The sequence below is a fragment of the Theropithecus gelada genome, chromosome 5 (assembly GCF_003255815.1).
Source record: "Theropithecus gelada isolate Dixy chromosome 5, Tgel_1.0, whole genome shotgun sequence".
In the NCBI taxonomy this organism is placed as follows: Eukaryota; Metazoa; Chordata; class Mammalia; order Primates; family Cercopithecidae; genus Theropithecus; species Theropithecus gelada.
The window spans coordinates 62,675,298-62,693,097 of record NC_037672.1 but is presented as its reverse complement, the minus strand read 5'-3'; the positions used below and the strand labels follow the sequence as shown (position 1 = coordinate 62,693,097).

General features: G+C 37.3%; 1 protein-coding gene across 1 annotated transcript; it reads right to left on the bottom strand.

Moving 5' to 3' along the window:
* Positions 1–9,093: 9,093 nt before the first annotated feature.
* NAA11 (N(alpha)-acetyltransferase 11, NatA catalytic subunit) lies at positions 9,094–17,491 on the bottom strand. Its single transcript, XM_025386276.1, has 2 exons — positions 16,610–17,491; positions 9,094–9,210 (listed from the first exon to the last, which is right to left on the bottom strand). Exon 1 carries the CDS (start codon positions 17,309–17,311, stop codon positions 16,622–16,624), a length of 690 nt encoding a protein of 229 aa, XP_025242061.1. The 5' UTR covers positions 17,312–17,491; the 3' UTR covers positions 9,094–9,210; positions 16,610–16,621.
* Positions 17,492–17,800: the final 309 nt, after the last annotated feature.

Sequence of the window (17,800 nt, the reverse complement as noted above, 5' to 3'; positions counted from 1 at the left end):
TATTGAGGTATAATCTTCATTATCTCCTGACCCTCTTGAGGTTTCCCCAATCTATATTACTTCAGATTTGGTTTATGTATAATCCTTATGTATTTACTTTTATTGAGATAGGATTAAAAACTAAAAAAAAAAAAAAAAAAAAAGCTTCAAAAAATCCTTATGATCTCATGATTGAGTTTCATTTCACCAACAATCAACTAATGTGTTAGACTGAGTTGTTTTTTTTTTTTTTTTAAGTGCTTCTTATACTTATATGGTCCAAGCTTGAAAAGGCATTAATTGGTCCCATGTGTTTCCTGTTTCATTACATGAATTATTTCCATTTCAACTTGGTTTGTGAAATGATGGCATCATCTTCTTTTCCTGTTTATTAGAAGAGGTATGGGAGGGGGATGTATGAAAAGATAAGCATACACATAAGGTCATCCAAAGTAACTTTAATCTCTTTTCTTAGGAAGTTTTGATTCATACCTATAGTTAATTACTGGTAAACCACAATCTACCAACCTTTTCTTTCTCCCAAGAGCCTTAATAGCCTCTGGCTATGCCTCGGGCTGTTAGCTACCAAACTAGTCATTAATGCTGGTCAAGATGATTTCTTGGAGATTATTGCTCATTTATTTTTTTAACAGATGAAACAGAATTTGCTTTGCACATGGACTAAAATAATACTTTAGCCATTTTTCTCCTTTCAAAAACATAAACACCGATGAAAATCACATTGTACTGTGGTATTTTCAAAGCATTTCATATGTAATTTTAGCTGTATTTCCAAACTGAAAACTGGATTTGCAATGCTCAGGATTTCGCTGGTGATCATCACGTTTGCTTATGGTTTGCTGTTATATTTGGTAAAACACATCTTGATTAAAAGATTTGATGTGTTCTCTATTTACCTGTGCCTCTTATTTTTACTTTTGTCCAAGGACACGTTAGGAAGATATTTGCTTTTTAGAATTGAAAACAGGGTATGGAAATAGACATAATTCACTATGGGCATAAAACAGCACTGGAATATTTTCTTCTATACATAGTATTTATTGTTTGAAAAGAATTCTTATTCTGTCGGGTGTTGTTGTTGTTGTTGTCTTTGTTTTGTTTTGAGACGGAGTCTCTGGCTGTGTCGCCCAGGCTGGAGTGCAGTGGCCAGATCTCCGCTCACTGCAAGCTCCGCCTCCTGAGTTCACGCCGTTCTCCTGCCTCAGCCTCCCGAGTAGCTGGGACCACAGGCGCCCGCCACCACGCCCGGCTAATTGTTTGTATTTTTAGTAGAGACGGCGTTTCACTGTGTTAGCCAGGATGGTCTTGATCTCCTGACCTCATGATCCGCCCGCCTCGGCCTCCCAAAGTGCTGGAATTACAGGCGTGAGCCTCCGCGCCCAGCCTATTCTATCGTTATTGATATAAAATGAGATTCATTATAATTTTTATTGGCTCAATTATTCCTCATCTGTGAACCATTCATTTTCATTCATTCGTGCTTTTACTTGAGCACCTGCTATTGCCTGGGCACATTCAGAGACAAGTTAGACAATGGAGAAAAAACTGGAAAGACAAAAACAGTCAATGATCACTTAGTCATCTTTCTGCCAAAAATAATATTCAAACATAAAAACACGTATTGGAATGATTAGACTTATTAAAATGTTTACTCAACAACTAAAAAGGAAGTAGCTGAAACAATATTTTGGTATCCTTAATATTTTCTGGTTATCAGTTTATTTCTGTGAATTTCCTTATTTTACCCTTGCAACAACTCTACAGGTCCTTAAAGCAAACTTATTCCTATTCCTATTTTGTGGATGTGGAAATTGAGACTTTAGAATTGCTGAAGATATAGAAGAAACAAGAAGGTGGAAGAAAGATGCAGAAAAGAAAGTTTCAGGGGTTCAAATACAACAATGCTCGCTTACTTAGCACCTTAATTCCTGCACTTGCTTATAGACAGGAAACACCTCCTTCCTTTCTTTTGAAAACTGTGGCTCAAGATGGCAGGACACCCCATGGAGTCCCAGTTTAGATCTTGAAACAGGTAGAGTAAGAATGGTATTGGTTAGGTAGGCTTAATCAACCAATTGGAGGTTTATTTGAATTAAATTTAAATATTATTTATAGGAGCAAGTCTGCCAGTTATTAATAATTTATAAAAGTTGCTTATTACCAGCTATAATGTAGGTTTCATTGACTGATAGATTTAACTGTGGGAAGAAGTAGCAGAAAGAGAAAAGGAAGTGAAAAGGTGATATGGCAGTGTGGCTTATTTTGAAGGAATTCTAGTTTTGGCCAGGGTGTATAATGTAAGCTAGAAAAAAATAATACTGGGCACCAGGGATGAGTGAAGAATTCATTTACGACTTTGGCTTAGCCCAGCACTATTTGACTTAAGACAGTGTGTATGGTGTCCTGGAAAAGATTTATAATTTATAAAGCTTTGAATTCTCAGGGATAAGCCATGAATTACGGGGTGATTCCAAAAGCTTTACATTCTAATTTAAGCCACTATTATGCTTTTTCCTCATTAAAGACAGGAACTTCTGTTTTTTAGCAAAACTGACCCAAATGTCTTTTAATAAGAATTGTACAGCATGCAAAAATTTAATCTATAAATACAGTCTGTTTTAATTATTCAGGGTACCCAATTATTATAAAAACTACTTTACATTATGAAAATAAAATTCAAGTCAGTAATTAAAAATACGTTTTTTCTTGAACAAAGAAAACAAAGGATCCAATACAACTGTCATAGTTTTTTTTCACCTTGCTTTTATAAAAATAGCATCTTTGACTTTCTAATAGCTGACAATTTTCTCCTTCATACACTGTCACTCCTAAACCAGTTTTCTAACTCTGAATTCAGATTTCTATCATCTGCTGACCAATGACAATTTCAGGTTATTTCATGACACTCCTATTAGCCTGCCAAGGATTTAGTTTTGATAGGGTTGCTATCTTTATAAAGGAAGGTATACGCAATTACATATTTCAACATTTCCAAAGCAGGTACCTTAGGGTGTAACTCTAGGTATACCCTAAAGTGAATGAGTTTAACCTCTGTGATGCTACCACCTATTAACTCAATGCAGTTGAGGCAATGATGCTAATTAGGCACACAAAAGCTGTGACGTTTCAGCTTAAATACCTACTGGATATAAGCTTAATCTACCCCACCCCCAACAATTATAAGGAAGATAACAAAATTAAAGAACATGTATTAAATGTTGAAAAAATATATATTTGATTATTGCCTTTCAAGGACTACACAGACCTAAGTAATTTTAAGGAACTCAAATTCTGCATTCTCAAGTTCCATATGTATGCCTTTCTAAAGTGATTTGCCTAAGAGCAGTTCTATGGGGCTGCCTCTTTCTCACCTTTCTTTCACATTAATCCATCTGCCACTTTACAAAAGAGATCTACCTCTCACCCACTGGGAATCTTACTAAGCGACACTGTCCCAGGATGCAAAAATGTCTTGATTGCCAAAGGAGCAATTAGAAATATTTGTTTCCTAAAAGCCTCCTTATACAAGAGAGTACATGATTTTTCACAATTCTTTATAAGATTTGTTATTTAACAAACAGTCAAACTTTTAACTTGTGTACCAGCTTTCAGGAATAAAAGCCAGACTATGAGACTTAACACTCTTTAGAGTTCTGGTAATGAAAAACCAGCCAGATGCTTGCCCTAATGTATTATCATGGTTTACTAATGTTTTATTTATTTAAGAGTTGGGGGTCTTGGCTGGGCACGGTGGCTCATGCCTGTAATCCCAGCACTTTGGGATGCCAAAGCGGGTAGATCACCTGAGGTTGGGAGTTTCAGACCAGCCTGACCAACGTGGTGAAACCCCATCTCTACTAAAAATACAAAAATTAGCCAGGCGTCGTGGCACACGCCTGTAGTTCCAGCTATCCAGCTACTAGGGAGGTTGAGGCAGGAGAATTAACCTGGGAGGTGGAGGTTGCAGTGAGCCGAGACTGTGCCACTGGACTCCAGCCTGGGTGTGGCAGAGCGAGACTCCATCTCATAAAACAAAAAAGAGTTGGGGTCTTGCTTAGCTGCCCCAGCTGATCTCAAACACCTGGCCTCAAGGGATCCTCCCACATCACCTCCTGATTAGTTGGGATTACAGGCATGAGGTGCCAGACCCGGCCAGTTTACTAGTTTTTGAATATGTAAAAATTTTGGTCACTGTATGTGTGTGTGTGTGAATTTCTTTTATTCAAAACCATGTAAATAGGAGATTAAGTACAGTTTGCTTTACATGAAAAATATATTACATATGAATGCTTAGGTCATAGAGAGTAAAAGATAACTTTTATTGAGTCTTTTCTTTTTAAATGAATGTATAGAAAGTTGGCCTGCTATATTTACAGGAATTCACCTTCTCCGTATTTTATCCCTTAAAATATCCACATACATGCATATATTTGTCATTGCTTGACACAGTTATCGTTTGATGATAAATTCTCTGAAACACTGGTTCTTTCCTGGACCATTACAGAGGAAACAAAAAAAGATCACTGTTACTCTATACCAGTTTAAATTGAGGGGTAAAAATGTCTAAAAAGTAAACATGTTCACAGTAACATTTTTCTTTTTACAAATTACAATGCAGTTGTTTTTTACACTAACTCATTACACAATAACCCTAAAAGCACAAAAGTTTTTATCTCTATTTTGTAAATGAGAAAACTGATGTGCCAGAGGACATCCAGGTGGTAATAAGCCAAACTAGGACTAAAATTTCAGCTGTTAGACTCCTCACTCTGTGATTTCTCACTCTATTGAACCACCACTTGTGAAAATCGCTCAACTTGCTAAAGACTGTGTTCTCTAGGTAAGCTTCCATAAAATGCAGTTGAGGTGATGACAATATTCCAAAGATGTGAAATCTATCTTAATTTTGGTTAGGAAAGCAATATATGTATGATTTAAAATGAAAAGATTTTTTTTCCCCAGAACTTCACAAAATGTAATTCCCATGCCCTAATAAGGAAACATGGTGTTTAAATAACCCTTCAAGTGCACCTCAAGGAAATGATCTGTGTCTTTCAAGATTTCAAAAGAAGCATTCATGTCTAGGAAAAAGTATTAATATGAAAAAGGATCTTGATAAGTCACTTAGTCTGTTTCATTGGATTTTGGCTGGGTACTGTGTTCTTAAAAGTTCTAACTCAAGATGCCCAGATGGTGATGGGATATGAGAAGCTAATGACATGCATGGAAGGACATGTGGTTCTAGACATGCTAGGTGTCTGGTTCCTAATAAGACACTGCAGTATTTGAGATTTCTGTTCCGGAAACAAATGGGGACAAATTTCATGGTGTCATTTGTGAATGTTCTCATCCTTCAGGCTTTTGCTGTATACCGCCATTGCCAAGTTGTAGCTATGGTTTGCTTGAAAAGAAAGGATGAGGAGGAAAGTAATGACCAAAAAAGCCCAAAAAATAACACACATGATCTCACATTTCTGTAAAATACTTATGGAAAAATGTGTGTCAAATATTCACATTTATGTAATTTAAAAATATTTTTAATTTATAAATTATTTTTAGAACAGTTTTAAGTTTACAGAAAGTGAACGGTTACCATATACCACCTCACCCTTTCCCATGTTTTATAATAAAAATTTGTTATATCTGCTCTGAATTATTTGCTTCTTTTGATGAATTAATTTGTCTGGAGAGTATTACCATGGAAAAAAGCTCCCTTCATTATTACCTTTATGAAGAATTCAATGCCTTGTACTGATCAGTGATTTTCAGATGACAGTGTGCAAAACAATCACCTGCAGGGTTGTTAAAAATACAGGACTGATTTTGTAAGTCTGAGCCAGAGACAAAGAAACTGCATTTTTAACATAGCACCCAGGTGATTCTGAATAAATAAGCATATGAACTATACTTTGAGAAACAATGGGCTAGAAATTCTTATCCCTGGATGGAAAATCTCTATTAGACCACCTGAACCCACACATAGGTCTGCTACTCCTTAAAATTAAAAAAAAAAAGACTCAGTAGTCTTTTTCAAATCCTGTCAAATGTCAGCATGGAAAACAATTTGTGTCTGAGCTAATTTACCAAGCAATGAACACAATAAATTGAGTGAGAGTTAGAAGTGAAATTTTTAAAAATCTCATACACCATTCACTTGCCTAGAAGCCAATGAGGCAAAATTGTTATATCAAAGCATCCTAACAGATAAAATGTTGACTATCGATACATTTTATATATATATATATATATATATATATATATATATATACACACACACACACACACTTTTTTGTTGTACAGATTTTTAATGAACTTTTTATTGAAATTATTAGGCCATCAAGACACAATCTCAAAGACAAACAGGATTTATGTAAATGTGTATTTAAGATGGGGAATCTGAATTATTTAGGGTCTAATCCATTATAAAATGACCTAATGGATAGTCACAGGTGTTTTGGACCCCAGTCTAAGAGTTGGAGATGAGCTTTAAGACCCTTACTAGTCAAAGTGTGGTTCCCGGACCAGCAACATGAGCAATGTAGGAACTAGTTAGAAATGCAGATACTCAGGCCCCACCAGACATACTGAAAAAGAGTCTGCATTTTTAACATAATACCCAAATGACTTAGCTGCACATAAAAAATAAAGAAAACTTTCCTTCCAGTGTTTCAGTCCGGATCCATTCTAAATTTTCCTGGCTTTGGACTAATTCCCACTACTAGTCCCCATTTCTCCCATATATCCACACACCCCATTATTTTTATTTCAGATGGTCATCTCTTGCCTCTTGCTCTTATCTCCAAAGGGAAACCCACACAGACTCTAACTAGGAACTCACAGGCTTCATTCACAAGTTTTCTTCTTTTAACCAAAGAAAACTTAGCGTCCTGATCATTATCTTTAAATAATTTGCTAGCAGACTTGAGCACATCCAGTTTATTTAAAGCTGCAAGTGAATAAAATATAGCTAGTACCAGGGTATTCACACCATTACTATCTTCCCTCCTTGCTTCAAAGCCTTGCTTTGCTCTCTCTAGGACTGTGCTTCAGTAAAAAGTAGTCAGTCCATTCAGAATAAAAAAAAAAAAAAACTCTTTTCCTGTGTAAAAAGAACAATGCTATTACGAAAAAAATGGTGCCACACGCTCCCACAATTTATGTTTCAAAAAGCCACTGCTGCTGCTAAATCACTACTACTATCCTGGAACCATCATGAACATGCTAATCTATGCCCAAAGCAATGTTAGTATTATTGTTTATTTTATTTTTATTATCTAAACAGGGATAGCCCAAACCAGACAGTGCTATAATTCTGCTTTCTCCTGGTACGAGACTGGGAAAGAAGATATAATGATAACAAAGAAATGCAGCCAATTATTTTAGTAAATAACACTGCAGAAGTCATATATCATTTCTCATTTGCCAATTGCTCCAACTCTTATCAAGTTACTAGAGACAGCAAGTCAATGTGCCTGGTGCTGGAGAAAAATCATTCAGGTAAGCTGAGGCTGCTCCTTCTGTTTCTCCATCTGCTAAGCTGTTAACACAAAGACATATTGACAAAAGCTCAAGGAAAACATGGAATATTTCATCAGTAAGATTATGCTGCCCTGGAGACAGATGTTAGAAGGTTGTAATATTTAAAAATAAAGAGATAAACACATGGTTGAGAGGAAAGAATAAAATAATTTAGCATGGAGATAGAAAATTAAAAAGAAAAAGGAAAAGATGGAAAGATAGACTGTATCATACTGTATTAGCACAAGAAATAGTAAATCCTTTCATGTAGGGAAAAACTTTTATATCTGCCTCAGGCAATCATTTACCATTAGGTAGACATTCTTAGAGTGCAGTGGGGGAGATCTGTAAGAAGTGCTTAGCAGGGCTAATGATGATTACACAGAAAAGACTTACCTCTTGTCACCAGATAAAGTCCAGGCTTTGACTTAAATCCATACACAACAGTTTTCATAAAAGTTTAAACATGAAAAATGTTATATACTTTGGTAATTCACATTCAGTGAACATAAAAACAACATTAAGTAATGATAACTCTGGATTTATCTGGTGACTTTTATTGCAGAGGTCAAAGTACTTTGTCTTCACTTATTTTTACTAGAGAAAAATAATAAAAGTAGATTATAATTGTAGGTTATATATTCACAATTGACATACAGTAGGCATGTATTAAGCAAACACATTTTTAAACAGCAGATTCTCCATTTCTGCTAAAATTTTAACACATTTATAAATAAAATTCAAAGAGTAGGAACAGGAAAGTAGAAAGAACTTTGGCTTTGAAATCAAACAGAATTGGGTTCAGATCCTGGATATTTAATTCACTTCTCTGAGCTTCAGTTCCCTCATATGTAAAACAGGGATAATAATACCTACTTTACAGGGTTGCTGAGAGGGTTAAAGGGTTAAATATATTACTAATGAAGGCCCTGGCATTGTGTGTGAACACTGCAGGTACTCAATAAATGCCAAGTGACATCATCCCAAAAAAACTAACACGAACAAGCATATTAGAGATTCCAATTTAATTACCATTTGTCCTTCTCTTAAAATCTCCAAGTTCTGATTGTACAGTAGAAGCCCCTAACTTAACACCTTTTCCCACTGGGAAGGTGATGCCCTCCTCAAAAAAAGGAAAAAGAAACAGAATACTTCTTCCAGGAAAGAGGAGGAAAGGGGCATAAGGTCTGACTTCATGGTCCTGACTACCTCACCTCCTCAAGGATGAAAAAACTCAGGTAAAATAATGGCAAAAAAATATGGATGAAAACCCAGGTAAATAATGGTTAAAAAAAAAAAAAAAAAAAACGAAAACAAAAAACTGAAAGCTGGAAAGCTTTAAGAGTTTGCCCTGCTTCCTGTTCATCATTCTAAAAGGAGAAAAACTTGCAGGATAACCACACCCAACAGAGGACTACTACAAACAGAATAAAACGGCAGCACGGTGTGAGTAGGCCAAGAAAGGTTCTGTAATGGCAGGTCTCAAACTTCGTTGGCTGTTGTGCAGCAGCTCTTGTGTCCAGGTATTCCTTCATGATCCCAGCAGGATACGTGAAAGGTGGTTGTTTAGAGTTGAGAGTAAGAAGCCATTTTGGTCACTGTGAGATGATCCCCACAGCAGATGCTGCAGAGCAGACAGACTAAGCCAGGGTTCACAGGGTAGATGTGGTTGAGACATGAGGACCTGCAATGCTGTTGAAAAATTAGAAGAAAACAAATGAGAAAGGGAGAGCTATAAGCTCTGACAAGTCTGAAAGAATACTGGTTTAGTTAATGACAGACTGAAGTAGCAGATAAAGAAACTCAGTAACTAGTTTGGACTAGATGTATCTCCATGGAAGTCAGCGAGAATTCAGATGACTGCACAAAGGCCACACACAGATCTGGGGCTCTCTCTCCTCCCTGCCGTAAGAACACATGAACCTTTCCTGACATCTACAGGATGTTTCTGCCAAGAGAAAGGGACGGAAAGAACACCAAAAAACTGGGATTTACCACCAAAGAACCTATTTTAAAATAAAGAAACTGAGATAATTTTGCTTGTCATCTTTAAATTCTATCCCATCCTACTCCACTCCAAAGCAAATTTATTCCAATTCTAAAGAAATGAAAGGCCTTTTTAGCTCTTGATAAGTTAGATGCAATGTGTCCTACTCTATAAGTCATATTTTCTTTCTGTGAGACCTGGACAGGAAACCAAAATAACCATTATGTTTCTTTATTCACAAATTAAAGTACCCTAATTACATCAGGTAAAAGGAAGTAGTATCATACATACATTATTTTTCTCTCCTTTAAAAAAATTATTATATGGATAATTTGAGAGATCCATTCATTCATTCATTCATTCAATAAAGATTTACTGAGTACCTTCCCATCTATCATATGCATAGAAGTAAATGAGATTGAGGTTGACTATTATGCACAGAGCAGTTAAAAAGCATTTTTGTACAGAAGCATTGTTATAGAAAATTCTGTTGCCAGAATAACAAGTGAAGCCAGTTGCAAGAGGTAATATTATGTAAAATCTTATTTTTTAAAGTGTATTTGTTATAACAAAAGAGATACAAGATATGGAGGAATAGGCCAGAAAGACTATCATCATTGCCTTTTTCGTTTTAATACAGGCATGCAAAAGAAGTTATATAAAAACATTATATAGCTGTTTTAGTTATCTCAGTAAATACTGCTTGAAAATTTTAAGAAATTAAACTGAAGAAGTCAAGTAACACTGTAATAAAGGCTATAGGATATTTTGTTGTTTAAGAGTATAGGTATTTTTCATAAAGATTCCCTTTAAAATGTTAGTGTTATAGTCCTTTTTTTGAGACAGGGTCTTGCTCAGTCACCCAGACTGGAGCACAGTGGTACAATCATGGCTCACAGGAGCCTCAAACTCCTGGGCACAAGTGATCCACCAGCCTCAGCCTCCTGAGTAGCTAGGACTACAAGCACTCACCACCATACACCACCATGCTGGCTAATTTTTTTCAGTTTTTGTACAGATCAGGTCTTGCTATATTTTCAAGGCTGGTCTTGAACTCCTGGCCTCAGGTAATGCTCTCACCTTGGCCTCCAAAAGTGCTGGGATTACAGGCATGAGCCACTGTGCCCAGCCCAAGTCCTCAATGTCTTAGCTTATTAAGTTCAAAGTTTTACATTATCAGGTTTTCTTAAAGGTGGGCTAGGGAAGCCTGACAAATACATGCTATTTGTCGATATGGTGTTATAAACATGAAAGAAAATATTATGGCTTTACTTTAAAAAAAAATCCTATAATTTTCTAACGATATTTATCTATAGAAATGGCATTGTAGAGTATTTTCAGAAAGGCTTTTATGCTGGCTCTTTGAATCATTGCCCATTCAAAGAATTTTAAATATTCTATCTAACCTCCTGTACCATAAAGCTCATTAGATTTCATATACTAGAGCAGAGAGTACAAAATTTAGGAAAAACCTCTGCTTTTATCAGTTACTTCTGAAAAAGTTAGTATTTCAGTCATCCTACATCCTACATTTCAGTCATCATACACTGATTGAAAGGTGACATTGTTAGAGATTATAAATAATTCAACAAATGGCATCTATCTGATTAGTATTTCAAAACAATATTTTATCTCTTCCCAAACCCCTCTTTATCTTCATAGAGTGCAGTTGCATTTGAAATCTATGGTTTTTGGCATATCTGGGGTAAGGTTATACTAGGAATTTACCAGACCTGTCAGTCTGTAGGTTTCTTCCATATTTCATTATATCATTACAGTTATAATTAGTTGTCTGATAAAATTAAGAACAGTCTATTTCAGTGAATGCTCATGTGAACATTTAACTACTTTTTGTTAAAATGACAGTTTAGCAACACAAACAATAAACCAGAAAGGGAGAGTCACTGAAGTAACCTTACTTAACTCAATGTTGTCAGCTCAATTGAAAACGCTAAGATTTTGCATTTTTTTCATTTTTGTTATTAATCATCAACCACATATTTCTTGTCAAGAGACAAACAGCAGTTTGATGACATTCCTGCCTCAACCAGCATGTTTTGAACTGACCTGTCTTCATTGCTATGGCTCCCTAGAAACTCTGCCATTGACCAGCGTTGATTCAGTTGAATGCTTTGACATTTAGCTTGTCAGTGAAAGCTATTTTAATCATTAAGATGCATTTCCCTTCCAAGATTGCAAACTGTTGCTGCTCATACACAACATTTTATTATTTGATTACCGTGGAGAAGAGGAGAACCTGAAAAGTTACTCTTACTATCGATTATGTTAAGAGCTAAAATTTATGGACTATTTTACTGTGTGTGAGTTGTGCTTAGCAATTTACACAGATTGACTCATTTAATCCTCTCAATCATGGAGTCTGACCACCTGAGTTTGCATCCTTGTTTTCCACTATCTTTGTGTAACATACAGCCCTCTTTGTGATATGATTTCCTTAACCACAAAAGGGAGTAATAGTACCTACCTCACAGGATTATTATGAGGAATAAATGAAACACATCATTAACAGTGCTTAGAATTAATACCTGCAAAACAGTGCCTTTTCATAGGGTTAAGAGTAATTTTTGTTACCATTTTTCAGATGAAATCAACCAGTTCTTCACCAACTGTTCTGCTCAGCACCACTTCTAACTCTGTCTCTGTTCCCAAATCCAAAAGTACAGAGAGAGAAAATGAAAAATATTTTTTAGGACATTTTTCTACAGGTATTTGAACTCCAGCTCCACAGGAGGGAGCACCGCAATTATAGAAGGATAGTACTTTTGCAGTATGAGCCTTTTAAATGTTTTTCCTGCTCTTTCTTTCTTCACTGTAGCCCTTCCCCATTCAGAGAGCTAGACCTATGTGCTGGTGAATCCCCATGAAATGGGATGGAAGTGAAGATTTACACAGTTTGGGGGAATTCAGAGGAGAGGGGTCATTTGTTCCAGGTTTTAATTAGAGGCATAATGGCAGCAAGGTAACAGAATCCCATCGTTTTCCATGCCCGTTTGTGAAACAGCAGAAGAAATATATGTCAGGCGTTTATGTAGACAACCTCAGACAGCCTAACAGAGTTCCCTGGGCCATGTCATGGAGTGAGAGCAGCTGTATGATCCCATGCCCCTAACCAGGCATGAAAGCAAAACTTTGCATAGTCCAGAGCACCACTAGGATGTTTCCTATTGTGGCAGATACTATGCTGTGTTGTTACTGAACTCCTTTTCTTTCCTGAGCACAAAGCTAAACTAAATATCATAGCCTCCCCTGCAGTTAGTTGGGTAAGACTTGACTTTTAAAACCTTTATGAACCACTATATACATTCTCTTCTCTCATCTGCTAGTTGAATGTATATGAACCAGTTGAAGGTCTTATGATTCTAGAAAAATGACAAGAGTCATTGAATTAGGAGTTCTTAACCTGGGATCTATTTAATAAAATGTAGGAGAACCATGACCTTGGATATGGAACAAAAACAACTCTGTAATTTGCATCAACTTCTAACTGAAGTCTGGCAATTCTTTAAATTATGAACATAGGAATCAATGCACAGTAGTATTAGCAATACTTGAGACTTTGTCACCAATAAAAATCATAGGTATTTTCATATCACATTATACTTAAGATATCTTAAATATCATTTATACTAAAATTTACTTTGAAATAATAGTTACTAGGCTATTCAATATGCCAACAAAAACCACATATATTACAACAAAAATATTTTAAAAAGTTTGATAACTGTATATCAATAATTGTTTTCCTTTGTAATTTGATGTAATTTTTACATCTTTTAAAAACATTTTTCTGCTTCACCAGATTACCAAAGGGAGCTACAGAAAATTAAGAATCCCTGTTCTAAATGGATCCCTGAATGATTCCATGGAGTAGGGTCCATCTTTTCCCTCCACTCCACATCGCCATCACACTGATGACCCACATTGTACTATGATGTGACAAATAAGCTTTTACTGGGTTAAGTTATTGAGACTTGGAAGTTAATTTTTAGACCAGTTAGCCTGTGCAGACTAATACTCATACACCCTTGCTACCAAAATGGTAAGAGGCCTCTGGCTGGAAAAGACCCAGAAGTGAATCCTGAAGATCAAAGATTGGATGCGGCCACTGAATATGTCTCAGCAGATAACAACTCAGAAAGAGGGTGAAGTTCAGTCCAGGAAACATTTCCTTCAACTTAGAAATAAAGTTCAATTACAGTATCATAAAGAAACAGTTCAATTATTCTTGAATTTGTATGCTGAAATTTATAACTGTGACACAACAATGAATTTTTTTATTTATTATTTTTCTCTTCCTTTACTAGAGTGGCAATAATTTTTGTTCCTCATAGCAGATGTTAAGTGCTTTTGAATTCATCAAAGTTTTATAGGTGTATGTGTGTACATAATACATATATATATGGTTTTATATATATGGCTTTATATATATAAAATATGTATATACATACATGGTTTTAAAACCACCTCTGATTAGCTCTGTTCTCAGCTAGAGTTTAACACTGAAGAGAAGCAAGTAACTACAAAGATGAGATCAATACTGTGTAAGTCCTATGAAGGAATTTGAAAGTTGAAATTTTTTTAAAACGGTTTGTTGATTCAAAGAGTCTTGATAGAACCCTCCAGGGTTAACAAGCCAGGTGTAAATTTGACAACGCTTTCTCAAGGCATCAAGTTTTGTTTAATTTCATCTTTTCTTTTAGACTGTTCTGCTGCCTTTATTTTAGCATTAGAACAAATGAATCAGTCATTGTGAAACTTTCAGGTTATTAAAAGTCAAATGCAAAACCTCCTCTGAGGACAGATTCTTTCTAATTACCAAAGACTTACTGTATCTAAATTTTTATAACCTATTGAACTGTAACTGAATGAAAATAAAATGGGATTAGTGTGCTATAGTTTGGGTTTTGCCATTAAAATGCAAAAAAAAGTCCATTTATTCTTACATGCTATATAAACGTCAGTCTGTTCTGATCACTGCTGTATACTCAGCGCCAAGCCTAATGCCTGACAAATAAATATTTTTATGAATGACTAATCAAATAGCACGCATTGAAATTATATACAGAATACACTATTTATGACGAGATTTTACCATGAGAAAGTTGCTGCCTTTCACACTATGTAAGGGTAAGGTGACTAGATTAAGATGTTAAAGCCTGTAAACTGCCAATAGCTCACTGACCCTAGAAACTCCTAAGGTGATACAAAGTTCTTTGCTGGAAGAAATACTGTAGTATTATATTACTACAATTAAGTTGTTTCTAACACACCAATCCTTTAAAACTTAAGTTTCAGTGGTTTTTTAGTATTAGCATAAGTGTGTATTAAGAAGTACAAGAGCTGGGCGCGGTGGCTCACGTCTGTAATCGCAGCACTTTGGGAGGCTGAGGCGGGGAGATCACAAGTGCAGGAGTTCGAGACCAGCCTGGCCAATATGCTGAAACCCCGTCTCTACTAAAAATACAAAAATTAGGCTGGGCGCGGTGGCTCATGCCTGTATTCCCAGCACTTTGGGAGGCCAAGGTGGGTGGATCACGAGGTCAGGAGATCGAGACCATTCTGGCTAAGACACAGTGAAACCCCGTCTCTACTAAAAATACAAACAATTAGCCGGGCTTGGTGGCGGGTGCCTGTAGTCCCAGCTACACCAGAGGCTGAGGCAGGAGAATAGTGTGAACCCGGGAGGCGGAGCTTGCAGTGAGCCAAGATAGCGCCACTGCACTCCAGCCTGGATGACAGAGCGAGACTCCATCTCAAAAAAAAAATTAGCCGGGCGAGGTGGCGGGCTCCTGGAGTCCCAGCTACTTGGGAGGCTGAGCCAGGAGAATCGCTTGAACCCAGGAGGCAGAGGTTGCAGTGAGCCGAGATCGCACCACTGCACTCCGGCCTGGGCGACAGAGGGAGACTCTGTCTCAAAAAAAAAAAGTTTTGGCTCTTTAACTTTTCATGTTAATTTCCACACATTCAAAAGGGTAAATGGCACAAGGAAGCCCCTAAGTACCCATTTCCCAACCCAACAATAACTGCCATTCTTATTTCATTTTCCCTCTTCCAATCTTGTTCTTTTTTGCTAGACTATTTTAAAGGAAATCCAAGGCATCCTAGTCTTTCAGCTATAATTATTTCTGTATGTATCTCTAACAGATAAGGACTTTCTAAACATAATAATACAATACCATTTAGCTCCTCTAATAAAATTATTAATAATTCCTTACTAGAATACAATCCCTGTTCAAATTTTGCCTGATTATCTCAAAAATGTCTTATACATGGTTTGTTTGAATCAGTATCCAAACAATGTCCATAACAGTTGAGTTTAGTTAACGTATCTGTAAAGTTTAATAGAAAATGCTTCATCCTTTTTTTTTTTTTCAGTGCCATTTATTTGTTGAAGAAACCAGGTCATTTGTTTTGTAAAAACCTCTAATTCTGGATTTGACGGTTTGCATCATGGTATAGTTTAACAAGTCCCTCTATTTTCTGTAAAATGGTAGTTAGATCTCATAATTTTCTTTTGGAAAGAATATTTCATAGGTAGTACTGTGCACTTCCTGTTGCATCAGGGAGACAAGTATTTGTCTCCACATTTAGTGAAGACGGACTACACTGAGTTCAAGTATTGTCAGTCTGATCCATCACTACAAAGTGCTCCAACTTTTATCTAACGCTATTAGCCACTGATGACTCTTGGCTGGGTCCATTATTTCATCAAGAGTTGCAAAATGATGATTTTATATTTCTATCATTATTACTAACTGGAATTCCATAAAGAAAAAAATGCCTTCCATCAACTACGTGATTACCCTGAAATACAACTCATGCCCAGAAAGCGGGATAAATGCTTGTTTCTTCATTGAAATTAATCTACTTTCAGCATGAGTTGGTATCGTATTTCACTTTCAACAGCGTGCAATGAGTCTCCCTCAACTCACTCTAACTTCTCCCTAAGGTCACCAGGTGGGTTTTACCGTAAAACCTCGCAGGGCCAGAATGGGATAAGACAGGATGGAATTGGGCAGGCCAAGGGGGGATGGATGCAGGGATTTAGGAGAGGGAGGTACTAGGTCAGGGAAGACAGAATACCTTAAGCATGCTCTAGGAGGTGGAATCCGAGCCTTCTGAGCTGTCTTGGACGTTGGTGCTCTCCACAGACTCCTTAGGTTCTCTGCTGTCACTGCCACTTTCTTCGGTATCCGGGTTCTTTTGCTGACAGGCCTCTTCAGAACCACAAAGTGTGCTGCCCTGGGTCTCCTGGTTCTCCCTGGAGCTCAGGACCACATACCCGCCCTTCTTCAGGTCCACTTGTCGTCTCAGCTCATCTGCCATCTGCGAGAGATCCCGCTTCATAGCATAAGCATCTTCCCCATCTGCATAGTATTTAGGTTCCACCTCACTAATCTGAAAGTTGAGGGTGTTAGAATAGAGGTGCAAGGCTGCCCGGTTACTCTTCCTGACATGCAGAGACACGTATTTGGCATTAAAGTTCTCTATCATGGCCCTGGAGGCCTGGTCCATCAGCTTCTGGGCCAGGCCGAGGCGCCGGTGTGAACGCTTCACGGCAAGTGAGGTGATATGGCCATGTGGGACATCATCTGGGTCCTCCTCCATTTTGGCTAGGACATAGCCCACAATCTTCCCGTCCTCATCCTCAGCGATGTAAGAAAGCTGGGGCCAGGAAAGGCCATGATATAAATAGTATTTCATCTGGTAGTTCTCAGGAAGGCAAAGGAGGTTGCAGTGCTGCATATTCATCAGGTCGTCTGGCCGAGCGTTGCGGATGTTCATAATGGCGGCGGGTAGGGAGCCGGTTGGACTGCAGTGAACCCAGAAGAGGCTGTTGCCGACCTTAAGGGACACTGTTTGCCTCAGGAATCAAGCCCAGGGGGCTAACACCACCGGGCTGAATCTCGTGGAGGCCAGATGGCGGGAAGGCAGACGAGCAGGAGATGGAAAAGATGGTGCTAAGCTGCGGCTTTCAGAAGTGCGTCACTGATCCCAGCCAATGAGGTTTCACTTCATTGTGCGTCTGCGTGCGCAGGGGTTAGGGGGTGGGGAGACAGGAGTTCATTGTGACCTCCTTGGTTTTAAATAAAGTGATCCATTGCAGTTATTATTTTTATTTGTTTAAGTTTTAACTTTTTGATTTGGGTATATCTGAATAATTTTTCACAAACTGGAGAAACCCATATAACAGGAACTTAGAGGAAATAAAGAACATTGTATCCCAGAACCCCCACTCCTGTCCCCTTCCAGTACCCGCTTCCAACGTCCCAA

Coding starts and splice junctions, on each gene's coding strand:
- NAA11 (XM_025386276.1), bottom strand. CDS start 17,311: ATGAACATCCGCAACGCTCGGCCAGACGACCTGATGAATATGCAGCAC.